Consider the following 20,250-nt stretch of genomic DNA (forward strand, 5'->3'; position numbering starts at 1 on the left):
CAGCAATAGAAATGTGTTGGATTCAGGAAAAGAAGCAGGGACAAGATACTGAAAATGCAGAGCCAATGCTACCGGTCGCTGAGTGCCTTTACTCTCCAGAGCCCTTTCATGAAAGCGGCAATCAATACAGCCAGCCAAGGAGATTAAGACATGTAATGAAGGACTAGAATGGGTAAACTGTATTGGGTATTTACTCTTTCAAATAATAGGACTAGGGGGCAATCCATGAAGTTAGCAAGTAGCACATTTAAAACAAATGGCATAGCTGGAGACAGGGAGGGTGGGGAGGGATTAAGTGAAGGATTTGATAATGTTCCTGGTTAGGCTCGGCTAGGGTTCAGAAACCCAACCCTTCCGAGCCACTTTTAATACCTTGTATTGTTTTTGAAAACTCAATAAAATTGTTTAAACATATAAAACAAATCAGAGAAAATTATTTCATGCAAAGCACAATTAAGCTCTGGAATTCATTGCCAGAGGATATGTTTAAAACAACTAGGATAGCTGGGTTTAAATGAATGAAAAATCTGGGATTGGGTCCCAAGATGATGGAATAAATCGGAAACTGGTTGTCTGTCAGACCACAGTGAGATGTTGTCAAGGGAGCCTACTCTGAACAGGGAAGAATCATACGTAGAATGCCTCAGAAATCCGTTGTGGGACCTGTTCTTTTTCATATATTTTGTGAGACGTTGCAAAAGGGATTGCAAAAGGGATTGTAGCAAAGTGTGACTTTCTGCAGAACAGTGCAACAGAATGGACACATCTGAAGTAGTAGAGAGAATGAAAAGTGATCTAAGAAAAAACTTGAGGAATGGTTGAAGGTTTGGCAGTTGGGATTCAATACCAAGAAGTTCTGAGCCATGCATTTGGGGTGCAGAAATCTGAAGAAGCTGTATGTGAAGGCAGTGAAGCAATGAGACAAGGCACTAGCTAAGACCAGAGGGACAGTGGGCTGCATAAAGAGAGGCATAATTAGCTTTGGCAGATGGCCCAGTCTCAAGGGGCTGTCTACTGCTAGATTGACCAAATCTGCAAACCAAGGCCTTCATGGCCACTCCAGAGCCATGAGAATCATCTTTCCTGGATGGACCTCTATTCTCCTCACAACCTTGCCTACCAGGGGCCACGGTGGAAACACATAAATCAGAATGTCATGTGGCCAAAGAAGAAATAGGGCATTGACCCCCTTCTGCTCTGTGCGTTCCTCTCCAGCTGAAGAAGCGCAGCGCCTTGGCATTCCACTGAGTTGCCATAAGATCCATATGAAGAATGCCCCATTCTGCAAGAAATTAGGGTCATTGCCTCCTCTTACAGCTCCCATTCTCCTGGGTCCAAACGTTGCCGTCTGAGAAAACCCACTTGCACATTGTCACATACTGCTATGTGCGAGGCCGCTATCGAGGCCAGATGGTGCTCCGCCCAGGACATCAGCATCTCCACTTCCAGAGCAACCGCTCAGTTCTTGGTACCTTCCTAGCGGTTGATGTAGGCCACTATTGTCACACTGTCAGAGAGGACTCTGCACGATTGTGCAAAAGAGGAAGAAACTCCTGCAGGGCCAACTGTACCGCTCTCTACTCTAGGCGATTGATTTACCAAGCTGCTTCCCCTGACAACCATTGGCTTTGCACAGACTGGGACCAACCCACAGCTCCCCAACTGGAGAGACTGGCAATGGTAGTCACTACCATCCACTGTAGCACCTTGAGTTCCACTTCTCGGTACAAATGGTTCTGCCAAGCCACCACAAAAGACTGGATCTGGCAGATATTAAGCAGTAGTGGAAGATGAAATTGCTCCGAAATCAGTTCCCACTGGAAGTAAAGCTTTCTGTAGAGGTCTCATATGGGCAAACACCCATGGGACCAACTCCAAGGTCGAGGCCATGGAACAGAGGACCTGCAAGTAATCCCAGACCCTGGGCACTCGGGCCTCCAACATGTTCCGAACTTGAGTCCGCAGCTTGATAATCTGCTCCTCCGTGAGAAAACCTTCTCCACTCTGGTACTGAAGCGTATGCCAAAGAACCCCAGAACCTGCAAAAAAGAGAGGTGACTTTTGGACAGATTCACTATCCATCCCAACGAACTAAGGCATTGCACCACCATGTCCACTGCTCATCTGACTTCGCCCAGATGTGCCAATTGTCCAGATAAGGGTGGACCAGCACTCCCTCCTTTCTGAGGGCTGCTGCCACCGCCATCACCACCTTGGTGAAGATCCTCTGGTCTGTCACTAGCCCAAATGGGAAAGCGCAAAATTGAAAATGCCTCCCTGGGATCATAAACCGGAGGTACTTCTGATAGACCAGGTGAATCCCTATGTGTAGATATGCCTCTGTCAGATCCAAGGAAGCCAAGATCTTCCTGCTTCTTACTGTTGCTATAACGGATCTCAGAGTCTCCATCCGGAAACGGAAAACTTTGAGAACTATATTTACCTTCCTTAAATCCAGAACTGGACGAAAAATTCCTTCCTTTTTTTGGCACCACAAATAAATGGAATAACACCCCGTCCCCTGCTTGTCCTGGGGGAAAGGAATAATGGGCCCCAGTATTCAAGGCCACTGTATGGTCTGCTGAACTATCAACTTCTTCTCTGCAGAGGCACAGGGAGACACCATAAACAGGTTTCTGAATGGCTGAGCAAATTCTAAAGCATAGCCTTGTCCTATCATGCTTAGAACCCACTGGTCCAATGTGATCTTGACCCACTCCTCATAAAAATGAGTTAGATGACACCCGATGACTGGAACTGAGGAGTGGGCTGGCCTCCTCTCATCGCGCCAGCTTGGCTCCGCCACTACCCTGGCAGGAGCAGTCTTGGCCCACTCTGTGCCTTTGAAATGGCTGGCTCCAGGACTGCGACCTCCCCGGGTTCTGCCTTTGGCCAGTAGCTTGGAGCTCTGCTCTGACAGAAATACCTTTGCCTACGAAACAGAGAGAGCACTGGGAGAAATCTTTTGGACCCATTTGGCTTGTCCTCCGGTAGCTTGTGCACTTTATCTCCCAGATGTTTGATCAGCTACTCCAAGTCTTCCCCAAACAGAAGTTTTCCCTTAAAAAGCAATGCTCCCAGCTGAGCCTTTGACGAAACGTCTGCTGCCCAGTTTCTTAACCAAAGAAGCCTCCTAGAGGAATCTGTGGACATCATGGTCCTGGAAGAAGTGCGAAGGAGGTCATACAAAGCATCTGCACCATAAGCCATCGCAGCCTTCAATCGCTCTGCCTGTCTGGACTCCTGGGGTGACATTTCTGGCACTCTGCAACTGCTGTACCCATTTCAAACTAGCCCAGAGCATGAAGCTGCTATACACAGCTGCACTGATGACCAGAGCAGACACCTCAAAGATCTTCTTGAGATGTACCTCGAGCTTCCTGTCCTGCAAATCCTTAAGAGCTGCCATGCCAGCTACCGGAATGGTGGTCCTTTTTGTAACAGCCGAGACCAAAGCATCCACCTTCGGCATCCTCAAGAGCTCCAAAGTGTCTTAAGGCAAAGGAAAAAGCTTATCTATAGCCCTGATAACCTTAAGACCAGTCTCCGCAGTATCCTATTCCCCGACTAACTCTTTAATCGATTGTGAAAAGGAAAAGTCTTGGCTGGACCTCTCAAGCCGGTCATGACTGGATACTTCCTCCAGGTCAGTCTGGTCCTGCGGAATGGTTATTCCCAATTCTGCCAGGACTGGCAGGATCAGGGGCCTGAGTTCCTCCCTTTGAAAAAGGCGAACCACTTTAGGATTGTTGCCTTTCATCGTTGGGACGTTGGTCGCATCCTCTTCATATCCTGTGGGCATCGAAGGATCAGCATCAGCAGAACCATCCCCAGATGACAATCCCTGATTAGAGTCCTCTGAGGAACCTTCCCTTGGTAGCCGCTGACCCAGAAGGACCAAGGACCCTCCGAATCCGAGTGGCCCCCGAAGCCCCCAAAATCTGGACTTCTTCCTGTGGGGAGGTTCTGCTATCCTTTTTCTTTCTTTCTTTTTTATACCGCCTATACAAATGTTTGTAAGATCTAAGCGGTTTACAAAAATAAGAAAATACAATAGTGAAAGAAATTGAAAAATACATCCTCTGATTAGGAAAGGGCTGCTCTTCAGCCTTACGAGCTGAAATCACCTTGGGCATCAACGGACAAACTTAGGTGAAAGGAGGAGAGGCACCATCAGAATCCTCTTTCAGGGGATCAATCTCCTCTGATGACTGCCCCCCCATGGGCCCTCCTGAGCCTCCTCAGAGCTGAACTAGACTGGAAAATCCTTCCCCCCCCCCCCCCCCCCCCCCCCCCCCCCCCCCCCCCCCGCTGCAGCCTTCCCCTTAGTGACAAGCGTATCCAAGATGGCTGCCATTCCCGTGCTCAGCGGGAACGGATCGTCGGCCCCACCAGAGTCGCACTGGTTCCAAGCTGCCGCTGCAGTCCCTCCTGATGTGCCCTCTCCATCAGAGGCAACGGGAACAGCAGCCGGAACGAGAAAGGCATGCGGAGCTGTCAACACACGTGATGCAAGGAGACCCCTTCGGCATGATCAGGCCTGGTGCGACCAATTGGCAAAAGCCCAAGGGAGGAAAGGCAGCAGAAAGGCCTAAAACAAAATATACACTGCTGAAGCTGTCTGCTTAATCTCCCATCGGTAGTTGAAAGAAAGTAAAGAAAACACACCTGCTTCTCATGATTTCCTCATCACTATTATTTTTTTTTTTTAACTTTATAAAAAAGACACAAGGAACAATCTAATCTGAGGTGCAGCAGAGGCTTCTCACAATCCTTCAGGTGGTGAGGGAACTGGACCACCAGCTTTCACCTCAGGCGAAATCCAGTGAGCAATCTAGGGTTCCCAATCCCTGCTCGTCCACCTCTGCAACCAGGAGGGGTGGTCCCACCTAGACCTGCCAACCTCCTGGGAGAGAAATATTCGCTCAAGCGAAACCTCTTCTTCTTATTTTATTTTTTTCAGGTACAGAACTGCAGGTTTTGCACCTCCTCCATGTGCTGGAGACAGAGAAATACTGAGGAGCTGTGGGTGGCTCTGGGTTAAGAGGCTGTGTCTATGAAACTTACTCTGTCTCCATCCCTCCAGGATTCTGGACTGATTTGGATACGTACAGGGAATACTGCATTTCCATGATCAATCCCATAACAAAGAACCTATCAACGAAATAAATATATTGGAGAAATTACTTACCTGATAATTTCATTTTCCTTAGTGTAGATAGATGGACTCAGGACCAATGGGTATAGTGTACTCCTGCTAGCAGTTGGAGACGGATCAGATTTCAATGTGAAGTCAGCACCGGTACATATACCCCTGTAGGAAGTGCAGCTCACCAGGTTAAGAAGCGGTGTCTGTGAAATTTTCTCTGTCTCCATCTGATGGAAGGGAGGCAAAACCCAGGATTTTGGACTGATCTGTGGTACTACAGGAATGAAAATTAGCAGGTAAGAACTAATTTTCCTTTAGTATTTATGCTTGATACTCTGTGGGCATATGATACTGTATTGCATATTTGCTAGGTTTCTATCTATTTCGAATTGGAGGTTCTGAATTGGATTGCATCATTTTTATTCAGTAGAAACAAGTTAAGATGGGAGAATATTCAGCATGGAAAAGATTGATGTCTGGAATTCCTCAAGGCTTGGCCTTGTTGGCTGTCCTTTTTAATATTTACAGCCTCTAGGTGAGCTTTTATTTTGCTTAGGAGTAATTTTATATAGCTTTATTATGATTGTCATTATTACAAGGGAGAAGAGGGCTCAGAAATCTGCAAAATAAAGAGAAGCAGCAGGACCATGTGGTGAGTGAATCTGCTCCCACCCCCAACCCAGCCGTCTAGCCCAGCACTGTTTTCAGGCGTTTAAATTACAGACGCTTCCCTGGGCGTCCCTCTTTCTGCCGCGATCCTTTCTCAGTCTCTCTCCTCCTCCACTGCAGGGGCTTGTGCGGTCGGCACAGCCCAGTCGGGGCAAGAGCCCGCTCACCCCTCCCTTCTGTGAGCCAGCAGTGAACAGTGAACCGGGAAATTAAGAGAAAAAAAGGGAGAAGAGGGCTCAGAAACCTGCAAAATAAAGAGAAGCAGCAGGACCACTGGTGAGTGATACTGCTCCCACCCCCAACCCAGCCGTCTAGCCCAGCACTGTTTTCAGGCCCTTAAATTGCAGACGCTCCCTGGGGCGTCGCCCCTTAGTGTGCTCCTTTGTGAGCCTTTCAGACGAAAGGCCCTCCTTTCGCTACACTACCCCACCACAGCAGTGCTACACGCCCCTTCGTGCAGCCCCAAGTGGAGACTCGGCCTCTAGTATGGCTCAACATTTGCTTCGCCTCCATTATTGCTTATTCTGCCCCTCTTCTACCACATCCTGGTGGTTCAAGCATTCTGAGAAGCCTCAGAGCTCCACCAGCTATCGTAGCCACAGGCTCCTCCCTTTCCAGCCCCACTCGATCTACCAGCACTGCCCGTAGTTCCAGTAGCCACCATGCGTTCCTTCAACATTCCTATCTTCTACAACCGTCTGAGGAGACTCCCTAAGCCCTACCCACATTCACGCAACCGACAACAGAGGATCATCCCCACCCAACTTCAAAAAAGGCATCAAAACCTGGCTTTTCTTACAAGCATACCCTGACTCCAATCAGACCTAAACCCCCTCCACTGCCACTTCCAATTCCCTTACCCCTTCTAATCCGTTGATGCATCCTAGGGAATTCCTGATTTTGTAAATTTGTTAATTTTTTATTCTCAGTTTTTTTAACACAGTTCCTATCAATTTCTCTCTCCCCTAGCACTTCACTACCTTTCTCCTTCCCGCAACTTCTGCGCTTACTGTCACCTGACCCCCATCCTCTCCTTTTTCCTTCACTGCTCCACCTCCCCCCTCCCTGTTATTGTAATTTCCTCTTCCTCCTTTACAATGTTGATTGTGAACCGGCATTATATGTCCCTATGAATGTCGGTATATTTTAAAAGCATTTAAATAAATAAATAAATAAATCTCTATAACGCCTTGCACACAACTACTAGGCCTGGCACTTTTCTCACTGACTTTATTCAATGCTCAGTCCATCTCTTAAAAAATCACACATCCTCAACGACCTCCTAAACGATACTAAACCAGACATCTGTGCTATCACAGAAACCTGGTTAAAACTACAGATACAGTACTTCTAAATCAGCTACCTACCCAGGCTTATGACCTACTCTCTATTCCAGGATCAAAAAAAGAGGAGGAGGGCTGCTCCTAGCCACCAAAAAAAGGATTAGGCCTGACCCTACAAGCCACAATTACAACAGCTAACCTCGAATTTGCCCTCTTCAAATCAAAATACCTTCTAATCGGATTGATTTACGCTCCCCCAGGAATTCTCGAGGCAGACCCATCCCCCATCATTGAACTAGCCGCCCAAACATCTTAATGCAGGAAAACCAGCGATCCTCATGGGAGGACTTCAACCTGCACGTGGACGTCCTACCTCGCTCCACCAACTGCGAAACCTTACTCTCCTCCCTCGGCCACATGGGGTTCAGGCAAATTGTCAACGAACCCACCCCACAAGGCAGGTCACTCGTTAGACCTCATTTTCGTAAATGAAGGAATATCGTCCGTTAACAATCCATCATGCCTACAGGTCCCTTGGATGGACCACCGAATCATCTCCACGGCTCTAGAGATCATGGAACACCCTCCCCAAACTACACATGCAACCTCAGTCGCCATCAGAAAACCTTGTACTAGAGAAATCCTCAGCTCTCCTTTATCCAAAGAACTAGCTCAACTAAACCTCTCAGACGTCAACACTGCCACTACCTCATGGATCAACATCACCAATAGGGTGGCTGATCAAGTATGCCCCATGACCACGAAATTGCTCCATCCTGAAAAGGACAACAGGAAACCCTGGTTCACGCCGGAGTTGAAATCGCTCAAACAAGAGCTCAGATGTAAGGAACACAGGTGGCGAAAAAACCCATCCACTATTACCCTCTTGGCTTATAAATCTTGCCTAAACTCTTACAGAAACATCATCAATATAACAAGAAAGAATTCTTCTCAAAAAAGATCCACCACTTTATCTTCAACTCTAGAGCTCTGTTTTCCTATGTGTCAGCCCTCACTAAACCAACTACCCCTCTTATACCAGACGCACAAGCATCCAACAAAGCCAACGAACTGGCGGTCTACTTTGAGAAAAAAATAGACACCCTCCTCGCTCCTCTCAAGGGGCCCTCTCCTCAACCGAACTACCCTCCCACCACCAGCACACAACACTCTCACCCAACCCACATGCAATACAAAGCAACTACAGCTTCGATGGCTTCCCTTGAGCAGACGTCTGCCTTAGAAATTGAAAACATCCTTAGGAAGATGAAGCCCTCGTCCCACCCACTTGACCACATCCCATCCAATCTACTGTTCTCCATTCCTAACATCATCGCTAAACCGATAGCAGACATCATAAACTGCTCGCTCTCCCAAGGTCAAGTCCCTGACCAACTCAAGCTTGCTATTCTCAAGCCTCTCCTTAAAAAACCTAACCTTCCACCCACTGACCCAGCTAACTTCAGACCAATTGCCAACCTCCCAATGATTGCAAAAATCATGGAGAAGGTAGTAAACAGACAACTATCCGAATTCCTAGAAGAGAATGACATTCTAACCTCCAATCAATTCGGATTTCGAAAGTCACTGAACACTGAATCTCTACTAGCCTCGCTTTCTGATAACATCCTCATCAACCTGGAAAATGGTCAACCTTTCCTTCTCGTCTTACTGGACCTCTCCTCAGCGTTCGACACTGTGAACCATTCCTGCCTCATTCAGCGTCTAGCAGATATTGGTATAACAGGTTCAGCGCTCAACTGGTTCAAATCTTTCCTTGAAAACAGGCAATACAAGGTTAGGATTAACAACAAAGAATCACTCCCTATCAGATCAAAGCTGGAGGTACCTCAAGGATCATCCCTTTCACCTACACTATTCCATATTTATCTCCTTCCACTCTGCCATCTACTATCTAACCTCAAGCTAACACACTTCCTATACGCGGATGACATTCAGATCCTCATCCCGATAATGGAATCCCTCCACAAAATGTGGTCTTACTGGAACAGCTGCCTTTCGGCAATCAAAAACATGCTAACAAGCCTCAACATAAGAACATAAGAACATAAGAAAATGCCATACTGGGTCAGACCAAGGGTCCATCAAGCCCAGCATCCTGTTTCCAACAGTGGCCAATCCAGGCCATAAGAACCTGGCAAGTACCCAAAAACTAAGTCTATTCCATGTAACCATTGCCTAATGGCAGTGGCTATTCTCTAAGTGAACTTAATAGCAGGTAATGGACTTCTCCTCCAAGAACTTATCCAATCCTTTTTTAAACACAGCTATACTAACTGCACGAACCACATTCTCTGGCAACAAATTCCAGAGTTTAATTGTGCGTTTGAGTAAAAAGAACTTTCTCGATTAGTTTTAAATGTGCCCCATGCTAACTTCATGGAGTGTCCCTAGTCCTTCTACTATCCGAAAGAGTAAATAACCGATTCACATCTACCCGTTCTAGACCTCTCATGATTTTAAACACCTCTATCATATCCCCCCTCAGTCGTCTCTTCTCCAAGCTGAAAAGTCCTAACCTCTTTAGTCTTTCCTCATAGGGAGTTGTCCATTCCCCTTATCATTTTGGTAGCCCCTTCTCTGTACCTTCTCCATCGCAATTATATCTTTTTTGAGATGCGGCGACCAGAATTGTACACAGTATTCAAGGTACGGTCTCACAATGGAGCGATACAGAGGCATTATGACATTTTCCGTTTTATTCATCATTCCTTTTCTAATAATTCCCAACATTCTGTTTGCTTTTTTGACTGCCGCAGCACCACTGAACCGACACATTTCAATGTGTTATCCACTATGACACCTAGATCTCTTTCTTGGGTTGTAGCACCTAATATGGAACCCAACATCGTGTAATTATAGCATGGGTTATTTTTCCCTATATGCATCACCTTGCACTTATCCACATTAAATTTCATCTGCCATTTGGATGCCCAATTTTCCCAGTCTCACAAGGTCTTCCTGCAATTTATCACAATCTGCTTGTGATTAACTACTCTGCACAATTTTGTGTCATCTGCAAATTTGATTATCTCACTCGTCGTATTTCTTTCCAGATCATTTATAAATATATTGAACAGTAAGGGTTCCCAACACAGAACCCTGAGGTACTCCACTGTCCACTCCCTTCCACTGAGAAAATTGCCCATTTAATCCTACTCTCTGTTTCCTGTCTTTTAGCCAGTTTGCAATCCACGAAAGGACATCGCCACCCTATCCCATGACTTTTTACTTTTCCTAGAAGCCTCTCATGAGGAACTTTGTCAAACGCCTTCTGAAAATCCAAGTATACTATATCTACCGGTTCACCTTTATCCACATGTTTATTAACTCCTTCAAAAAAGTGAAGCAGATTTGTGAGGCCAAGACTTGCCCTGGGTAAAGCCATGCTGACTTTGTTCCAATTAAACCATGTCTTTCTATATGTTCTGTGATTTTGATGTTTAGAACACTTTCCACTATTTTTCCTGGCACTGAAGTCAGGTTAACCGGTCTGTAGTTTCCCGGATCGCCCCTGGAGCCCTTTTTAAATATTGGGATTACATTTGCTATCCTCCAGTCTTCAGGTACAATGGATGATTTTAATGATAAGTTACAAATTTTTACTAATAGGTCTGAAATTTCATTTTTTAGTTCCTTCAGAACTCTGGGGTGTATACCATCCGGTCCTCGTGCTAAATACTAGCAAAACTGAAATCCTCATAATAGCTCCAGACAAGTGCTCTCTATTCAACCCAACTAGTTCCACCCAACTCTCCTTCACATCAATTGACCACACGCCACAAGTAAGAGATCTTGGTGTACTTCTGGACAACCAACTCAACTTCACCAAGTTCATAAACAATACTACCAAAGACTGCCTTCTTCAATTGCAAGTCTTAAAAAAATTAATAAACCTCTTCTACACTTCCGAGACTTCCGCTTGGTACTACAATCTGTCATCCTCCCTAAACTGGACTATTGCAACTCACTCCTCCTGGGCCTGCCAGCAAACACCATCAAACCACTTCAGATGGTCCAGAACGCGACGGCCAGAATTCTCACTAATACCAAAAAATGGGATCACATCGCCCCTATCCTCCAAAATCTTCACTGGCTGCCTATAAAATTTAGGATACAATTTAAATCCCTCATGATGATTCACAAGGCTCTTCACAACATCTCCCCCCTCAACCTATTCTTCCAACTACAGCAACACATCTCCAATAGACCAATCAGAAGTGCATACCAGAACATGCTTCACACCCAGCCAACAAAAACCTCATTGAGGAAACGAGCTCTGTCCACTGCAGGTCCCCATCTTTGGAAACCTGCTCCCACCGGACCTCCGCCAAGAACCATGCCTTCCGACATTCAGAAAGAAGTAAAGACTTGGCTATTCACCTCAAGCTTTCCCTGAGAGCCTAAAATCTGGTTGAAGCGACAGACGATATACCTACCTCTGTACATATGTTCCTGATTTATGGTTCCCAGTTACATTTAATTGAGTTTATGAAAGTTCTCTTTTAAGTCCATCCACACCCACAGTCCATCCACACCCACAAAGTTCTCTTTTAAGTCCATCCACACCCACAATTCAAACTGGCTCGACCTCCCATTCACCGCCTCCTTGTCCACCCGAGCCACCAGATCTACCAACAAGGCACCCTTCATGTTCCATCCTGAAAACAGCTCATCTCTCCTCCACCCGCAACCGTGCCATCTCCCATTGCCGGTCCGGCCCTCTGGAACTCCCTGCCTGTCCACATGCGCCTTGAACCCTGTGCAATCAATTCAAAAAGAAACTAAAAACACTTCTGTTCAACCATGCCCTACACAGAATAGCCTTCTTAGTCCGTAGCCCGCCCCCCCCCCCCCCCCCCTCCAGGTGACCGCCCCTCTCCTTATCCAAGGAGATACTCAATGTAAATTGTAAATTGTTAATTATTATTATTCTCTTGTTATGACTGACTTGTTTTCTTTCCTTCTTACTGCCTATTGGTTACCCCCTCGCCCAGTTACTCTCCCTGTTGAAATGTACTTTCCAAGCTTGCAGTTATTATGTGAACCTGTATGATGTCCCCACAAATACCGGTATATAAAAGTTTCTAAATAAATAAATAATAGTTTTCCTGTATACTTGTGTTAATGTATTCTGCCTTGAGGCGACTGTTTTAATGTATTTCCGCCCTGGAGGCAACTGTTCAGTTCCTTGTAAACCGGTGCGATATGTATTCTTTACAGGAACATCGGTAAATAAAAATAAAAAATAAATAAATATTATTATCTTTATTATTTATTATGATTTTTATCCCTACTATTATGTTTGCTGTTTTGCACATGCTCTGCCTTGCATATTCCTAGTTGACCGTTGTGATTGTTTCCGCTTCTTTCTCTGCTTTCTTAAGAACATAAGAAAATGCCATACTGAGTCAGACCAAGGGTCCATCAAGCCCAGCATCCTGCTTCCAACAGTGGCCAATCCAGGCCATAAGAACCTGGCAAGTACCCAAAAACTAAGTCTATTCCATGTTACCATTGCTAATGGCAGTGGCTATTCTCTAAGTGAACTTAATAGCAGGTAATGGACTTCTCCTCCAAGAACTTATCCAATCCTTTTTTTACACACAGCTATACTAACTGCACTAACCACATCCTCTGGCAACAAATTCCAGAGTTTAATTGTGCGTGGAGTAAAAAAGAACTTTCTCCGATTAGTTTTAAATGTGCCCCATGCTAACTTCATGGAGTGCCCCCTAGTCTTTCTACTATCCGAAAGAGTAAATAACCGATTCACATCTACCCGTTCTAGACCTTCATGATTTTAAACACCTCTATCATATCCCCCCTCAGTCGTCTCTTCTCCAAGCTGAAAAGTCCTAACCTCTTTAGTCTTTCCTCATAGGGGAGTTGTTCCATTCCCCTTATCATTTTGGTAGCCCTTCTCCATCGCAATTATATCTTTTTTGAGATGCGGCGACCAGAATTGTACACAGTATCAAGGTGCAGTCTCACCATGGAGCGATACAGAGGCATTATGACATTTTCTGTTTTATTCACCATTCCCTTTCTAATAATTCCCAACATTCTGTTTGCTTTTTTGACTGCCGCAGCACACTGTACCGACGATTTCAATGTGTTATCCACTATGACACCTAGATCTCTTTCTTGGGTTGTAGCACCTAATATGGAACCTAACATTGTGTAACTATAGCATGGGTTATTTTTCCCTATATGCATCACCTTGCACTTATCCACATTAAATTTCATCTGCCATTTGGATGCCCAATTTCCAGTCTCACACTGTCTTCCCTGCAATTTATCACAATCTGCTTGTGATTTAACTACTCTGAACAATTTTGTGTCATCTGCAAATTTGATTATCTCACTCGTAGTATTTCTTTCCAGATCATTTATAAATATATTGAAAAGTAAGGGTCCCAATACAGATCCCTGAGGCACTCCACTGTCCACTCCCTTCCACTGAGAAAATTGCCCATTTAATGCTAATCTCTGTTTCCTGTCTTTTAGCCAGTTTGCAATCCACGAAAGGATATCGCCACCTATCCCGTGACTTTTTACTTTTCCTAGAAGCCTCTCATGAGGAACTTTGTCAAACGCCTTCTGAAAATCCAAGTATACTATATCTACCGGTTCACCTTTATCCACATGTTTATTAACTCCTTCAAAAAAGTGAAGCAGATTTGTGAGGCAAGTCTTGCCCTGGGTAAAGCCATGCTGAGTTTGTTCCATTAAACCATGTCTTTCTATATGTTCTGTTATTTTGATGTTTAGAACACTTTCCACTATTTATTTTTCCTGGCACTGAAGTCAGGCTAACCGGTCTGTAGTTTCCCGGATCGCCCCTGGAGCCCTTTTTAAATATTGGGGTTACATTTGCTATCCTCCAGTCTTCAGGTACAATGGATGATTTTAATGATAGGTTACAAGTTTTTACTAATAGGTCTGAAATTTCATTTTTTAGTTCCTTCAGAACTCTGGGGTGTATACCATCCAGTCCGGGTGATTTACTACTCTTCAGTTTGTCAATCTGGTTCATTAAACCAATTCTTGGTTTAATGAACCCCCTCCCCCCTCCCTGTTTATTGTAATTTTCCATGCTGCTGTTTTACTGTAAACAGATATGATGTCCCTACGAATATCGGTATATAAGACTGTTTAAATAAAATAAATTTAGGTATACTATACAATTTTGGGGATTTATTTTTTTTTACCATGTGATTAGGATGGCAAAGTACCTCAAGTAACCTTTAAATCTTTTGATGTGATAAATAGTTGGATATCTGCAAATGGATTGGTTTGGAATTTGCAAAAGATAGTAAATCAACCTTTGGATGCTAAATTTGTTAGATTGGGTAACTTAGTTTTACAAATTTCTACAGAATCCAGAAATTTGGGTGCCTTTTAGATTCTATGTTGACTCTCTTAAAGAGCATGTGATATCTGTGGCTAAGGCTGCATTTTAGAAGCTGTGGCTTTTAAGATGACTAAAATATTTGATTTATGTAGTTGTGCAAGCTGTGGTTTTAAGTACTTTGGAGTATTCATTGGTAAGACAAAGGTTTTACTGAAAGCTGCCACAATTGTTCCTGCCTCCAGATTGAGAGTATTACTCCTAAACTGAAGGAACTTCATTGCCTTCCTATTCAACAGAGAATATTGTTTAAAAGCTGTGCTTTTCTTCACATAATTAAATATAATAAGATGTTCATTGTTTGGCTAGACTGTTAACTATGAGTCTTTGTACCCTCTATGGTCAACTGAAAAATACTTGTTGGTAGTTAGAAGTTGGCTGTAGAGGCCAAAACTCACAGTAAAAACTTTTTAAAATATATCCGAAGCAGAAAGCCTGTGAGGGAGTCCAGTTGGACCGTTAGATGATCGAGGGGTTTAAAGGGGCAACTTAGAGAAGATAAGGCCATCGCGGAAAGATTAAATTGATTTCTTGCTTCGGTGTTACTGAAGAGGATGTTGGGGAGGTACCCGTAATGGAGAAGGTTTTCATGGGTAATTGATTCAGATGGACTGAATCAAATCAGGGTGAACCTAGAAGATTGACAAACTGAAGAGTAGTAAATCACCCGGACCGGATGGTATACACCCCAGAGTTCTGAAGGAACTAAAAAATGAAATTTCAGATCTATTAGTAAAAATTTGTAACTTATCATTAAAATCATCCATTGTACCTGAAGACTGGAGGATAGCAATGTAACCCCAATATTTAAAAAGGGCTCCAGGGGTGATCCGGGAGGGAAACTACAGACTGGTTAGCCTGACTTCAGTGCCAGGAAAAATAGTGGAAAGTGTTCTAAACATCAAAATCACAGAACATATAGAAAGACATGGTTTAATGGAACAAAGTCAGCATGGCTTTACCCAGGGCAAGTCTTGCCTCACAAATCTGCTTCACTTTTTTGAAGGCGTTAATAAACATGTGGATAAAGGTGAACCGGTAGATATAGTATACTTGGATTTTCAGAAGGCGTTTGACAAAGTTCCTCATGAGAGGCTTCTAGGAAAAGTAAAAAGTCATGGGATAGGTGGCGATGTCCTTTCGTGGATTGCAAACTGGCTAAAAGACAGGAAACAGAGAGTAGGATTAAATGGACAATTTTCTCAGTGGAAGGGAGTGGACAGTGGAGTGCCTCAGGAATCTGTACTGGGACCCTTACTTTTCAATATATTTATAAATGATCTGGAAAGAAATACGAGTGAGATAATCAAATTTGCAGATGACACAAAATTGTTCAGAGTAGTTAAATCACAAGCGGATTGTGATAAATTGCAGGAAGACCTTGTGAGACTGGAAAATTGGGCATCCAAATGGCAGATGAAATTTAATGTGGATAAGTGCAAGGGTGATGCATATAGGGAAAAATAACCCATGCTATAATTACACAATGTTGGGTTCCGTATTAGGTGCTATAACCCAAGATAGAGATCTAGGTGTCATAGTGGATAACACATTGAAATCGTCGGTTCAGTGTGCTGCGGCAGTCAAAAAAGCAAACAGAATGTTGGGAATTATTAGAAAGGGAATGGTGAATAAAACAGAAAATGTCATAATGCCTCTGTATCACTCCATGGTGAGACCGCACCTTGAATACTGTGTACAATTCTGTTCGCCGCATCTCAAAAAAGATATAATTGTGATGGAGAAAGTACAGAGAAGGGCTACCAAAATGATAAGGGGAATGGAACATCTCCCCTATGAGGAAAGACTAAGAGGTTAGGACTTTTCAGCTTGGAGAAGAGACGACTGAGGGGGGGATATTATAGAGGTGTTTAAGATCATGAGAGGTCTAGAACGGGTAGATGTGAATCGGTTATTACTCTTTCAGATAGTAGAAAGGACTAGGGGGGCAGTCCATGAAGTTAGCATGGGGCACATTTAAAACTAATCGGAGAGAAGAAAGTTTCTTTTTTACTCAACGCACAATTAAACTCTGGAATTTGTTGCCAGAGGATGTGGTTAGTGCAGTTAGTATAGCTGGGTTTAAAAAAGGATTGGATAAGTTCTTGGAGGAGAAGTCCATTACCTGCTATTAAGTTCACTTAGAGAATAGCCACTGCCATTAGCAATGGTTACATGGAATAGACTTAGATTTTGGGTACTTGCCAGGTTCTTATGGCCTGGATTGGCCACTGTTGGAAACAGGATGATGGGCTTGATGGACCCTTTGTCTGACCCAGTATGGCATTTTCTTATGTTTTTATGTTAATGACATTTAAGAAATTTTAAAGCTTTTCACCTGCTGCACCATGTTTATGGAATGCCATGCCTGCTCAGCTTCTTCCTGTAGAGAATTACTGAAAGTTCAGAAATATGAGGGGGTGTAACATTTCTGTCTGATTTCTTTGGACTAGGTTTTTTTTTTTTTTTTGCATTATTTTATGATTTATGTATCTATGGATGTGCTGTTCGAATCTATATTGATACATTGCATGGGAAATAGCGGAAGAGACGTGTTTATAAATAAACTTGGTCTCTCCTGCTAGTGTGGCTGAAGTGAGATAGATATGGTTTTGCTGGAGGATATCTGTATTAGCCACAGTTAGAAACAGGATACTGGGGCTTGATGGATCTTTTAGTCAGACCCAGTATGGCAAATCTTGCGTTCTTTTGTCTCCCTTTCTGCTGTCTCCCATTGATGACGGATGTTTACTTTCTGCTCTCTTTCTTACAGCGCAACATGGCAGTGGGGCAGTGGTAGAAGATTTTGGTGTGCACAGAGCAGCACTGGTGGATGGGAATGTTACGGTGGAGTGTACACTTGGAAGGAGGGCCACGGAGGGTCAATCACGCTGCTGTGGCTGTTGGACACAAGATTTATTCCTTTGGGGGCTATTGCTCTGGGGAAGATTATGAGACACTACGACAGATTGATGTGCATGTCTTCAATGCAGGTGAGTCCTGGGGAATTAGGGGTGTTGGAATCATGTCTTCAATGCTGCTGATCCTCTATCTGTCTTTCACAGTTTCTCTTCGCTGGATGAAGCTCCCTGCAGTGCGCTCGAGTGGCTGGGATCCATTAAAAGAGGTTCCATACATGAGATATGGTCATACTGCTGTCCTCATTGATGATCTCATCTATATCTGGGGTGGCCGTAATGACATGGAAGGTGCCTGCAATGTGTTGTACGCCTTTGATGTCAGTAAGTGATGGCCATTTTCCTACATCTGAGTGGTTGTGTGTGGCATAAACCAATGCAATGCTTTGCCTCTGGGAATTCATTGAGAATTGCTTTCCTTCTCTCCTTCTCCATTTCAGCTTCTCACAAGTGGTTCACTCCTAAGGTGTCTGGTACGATTCCAGGAGCTCGGGATGGGCACTCTGCCTGTGTTCTGGAAAAGAGCATGTATGTCTTTGGAGGTTATGAGCAGCTGGTAGGTGCAGATGAGATCAGCAGCACTGGGAGAAGGATCAGAGGTTTATTTTTCTTTGGAGGAAGCAAGGGCGGGTGGGCACAGGGTTTAGGGCTTGTGAGCAAGAAGCATTGTTTGTGCACTGACCTCTCACTGACTCCAGTGTCACATTGAACATAAGAATTGCAATGAAAAAATCCCAAAAGCACACGAGAGAACCTGAATAACATCCTCTTAACACCTTCACTGTGACATTAACTTACACTTTAACTAAAAATGTAAAGACCATCATAAACTGAATCCACTGTTAATATTCACTTGATAGCAATTCAAATATTCTAATCAGTATCAAGTCCATATTTAAGGTCTCTTAATTTTTTCTGTATACTTTTTTTTGTTTAAAAAAAAAAAAAAAGGAAGACAGTTAATTGCTGCACTGCTGTGTAGGCAACTTTCCCTTCTCCTTGGCGGTAAGAGGGGCTGTATCTAAGTGGGCCAGTGCAATCCTAGGGTTTGTTATTCGGCTGGATCTCCTCATGTCGGTGGTTCCCTCCCCCCACCCACCCCCCCCCTTCCCTTATGGCCCATGGTGCCGCTTGCAGCTCAACTCGTTCGCAGCTAGGTAGGGGCGGGCTTTATACCGATTGCATCGGAGGCGGGGAGGTCTTTTCGGGCGACACAGGTCAGGCAACTCTGGGCTGCGTGTGTGCCAGGGCTCGGGCACTGCGTCTCTCCCGGCCAGCGCAGAAACGGTGGCCATATTGGATTTTTTAGTGCTTGTTCCCGGAGCATCGGAAGGGGTGTTGGAGGGTCTGCCAATGTTGTCCCCAACACGATCCGACTTCAGGAATGGTCAGGGGGGGGGGGGTCCTGGAGGGAGAACAAGGCCTTTTTCGGCCGTTTCCTGTACCAGGCTCCGAGGGAGCTGGTGCAATTCAGTCTTTCTCCCCTGAATTTGTTTTATTGCTACATGATGCCTTTTTGGCGCTGCAGCAGTCTTCCTGTGTAGTCTCTCTCTCTCTAAGCCCCTTCCAGCCCAGCCTGTGGGGAGGTTGGGATCGGTTTCAGGTCAGACTCAATCAGGCGGGCAAAGAGTTTTCTCTGTTCAGAGGCTGCTCAGTCTGTCTTCTGGGGGCTGCTCGGGGAGAGATGAGCCTCCTATGGGGAGAGGAGAGGAGCCTGAACCAGGGGCACCAGCTGATGCAATTCAAGGGAACGACCCGGTGGGTTCTGCTCCTGCAGCAGATGGACTCGAAAGTGGTACGCCTTTTTCAGAGGGAGGAGCTGGATGCTTTGCTTCCTTTGTCTTTTCAAGTGTTAGGAGTCAAGATGCCCTGAAAGGACCCATATTTGGAAGGAGAGGATCCGGTCCTGGATGGGTTGAGAGGTCCCCCGACATCCTTTCCATACCACAAGTCCGTTAGGGGGATTGTAGAGGCTGAATGGGGGACACCCGATTTCTGGCTTGAGGGTCGGTAGGACCATGGGGAAGCTCTACCCCCTTCCGGAGCAAGACTTGGAGTCTTTTGTGCTGCCTAAGGTAAATGCTGCGGTGTCTGCACTTACTAAGCAGACTATTGCCGTGGCGGGTTCCGTGGAGGATCGCAAGTTAGAGGTTCACCTCAAGTGGATTTTTGAAGTCTCTGCCCTAGATTTTCGTGCAGCAATTTGTGCTAGCTTCATAAGAACATGCCATACTGGGTCAGACCAAGGGTCCATCAAGCCCAGCATCCTTTCTCCAACAGTGGCCAATCATGCAACGTGTGTGCCTCCGCTGGGTGCACCAGATGCAAGAACACCTTCCAAAATCGGGGGAACACGCGGACAGGCAGAGCGCATCGAGGCTGCCGTGGCTTACGGGGCGGATGCCTTCTATGATTTGGTCTGCATGTCCTATAGGAGTATGGCCTCTGCTGTGGCGACTAGGAGGCTGATCTGGTTGTGTAACTGGGTAGCGGATGTCTCCTCCAAGGTTCAGTTGGGTTCTCTACTCTTTAAGGGTCGCCTTTTCTTTCGGGAAGATCTCGACCACCTAATTCAGTCTCTCTGTGATAAGTCTCTCTCCATTTGCCCGAGGATAAGCCTAAAGGAAAAAGATTTTTCCAGGTACGATCGCGTTTTCGCTCTGATAGGAGATCGAGGTCTGCAAGGGCCATGCCAGGTTCTTGGAGGCAGTTTTCTCCTCAAGGGCAATCCTGGGGACAGTCCTTTCGGGGTACTCGGAGACCATTCTGCGGAGCTGCTTGGGGGGTCTTTGGCCA

The 20,250-nt window shown here is 45.0% G+C and overlaps 1 protein-coding gene across 4 annotated transcripts in view; it reads left to right on the plus strand.

Annotated features, from left to right (window-relative positions):
- Nucleotides 1-20,250, plus strand: part of KLHDC3 (kelch domain containing 3) — a 243,539-nt gene that overhangs the window by 25,509 nt on the left and 197,780 nt on the right. For all 4 annotated transcript variants that reach the window (XR_003855303.1, XM_029592785.1, XM_029592783.1 and 1 more), the window contains exons 2-4: nucleotides 17,310-17,529; nucleotides 17,602-17,778; nucleotides 17,895-18,010. Coding sequence is in view for 3 of the 4 variants with exons in the window: in XM_029592785.1 (XP_029448645.1) it covers nucleotides 17,370-17,529; nucleotides 17,602-17,778; nucleotides 17,895-18,010 (453 nt within the window). In the remaining variant the exon portion in view is untranslated. The remainder of the gene's footprint in view (nucleotides 1-17,309; nucleotides 17,530-17,601; nucleotides 17,779-17,894; nucleotides 18,011-20,250) is intronic.

The sequence above is a fragment of the Rhinatrema bivittatum genome, chromosome 3, assembly GCF_901001135.1.
Source record: "Rhinatrema bivittatum chromosome 3, aRhiBiv1.1, whole genome shotgun sequence".
NCBI lineage: Eukaryota > Metazoa > Chordata > Amphibia > Gymnophiona > Rhinatrematidae > Rhinatrema > Rhinatrema bivittatum.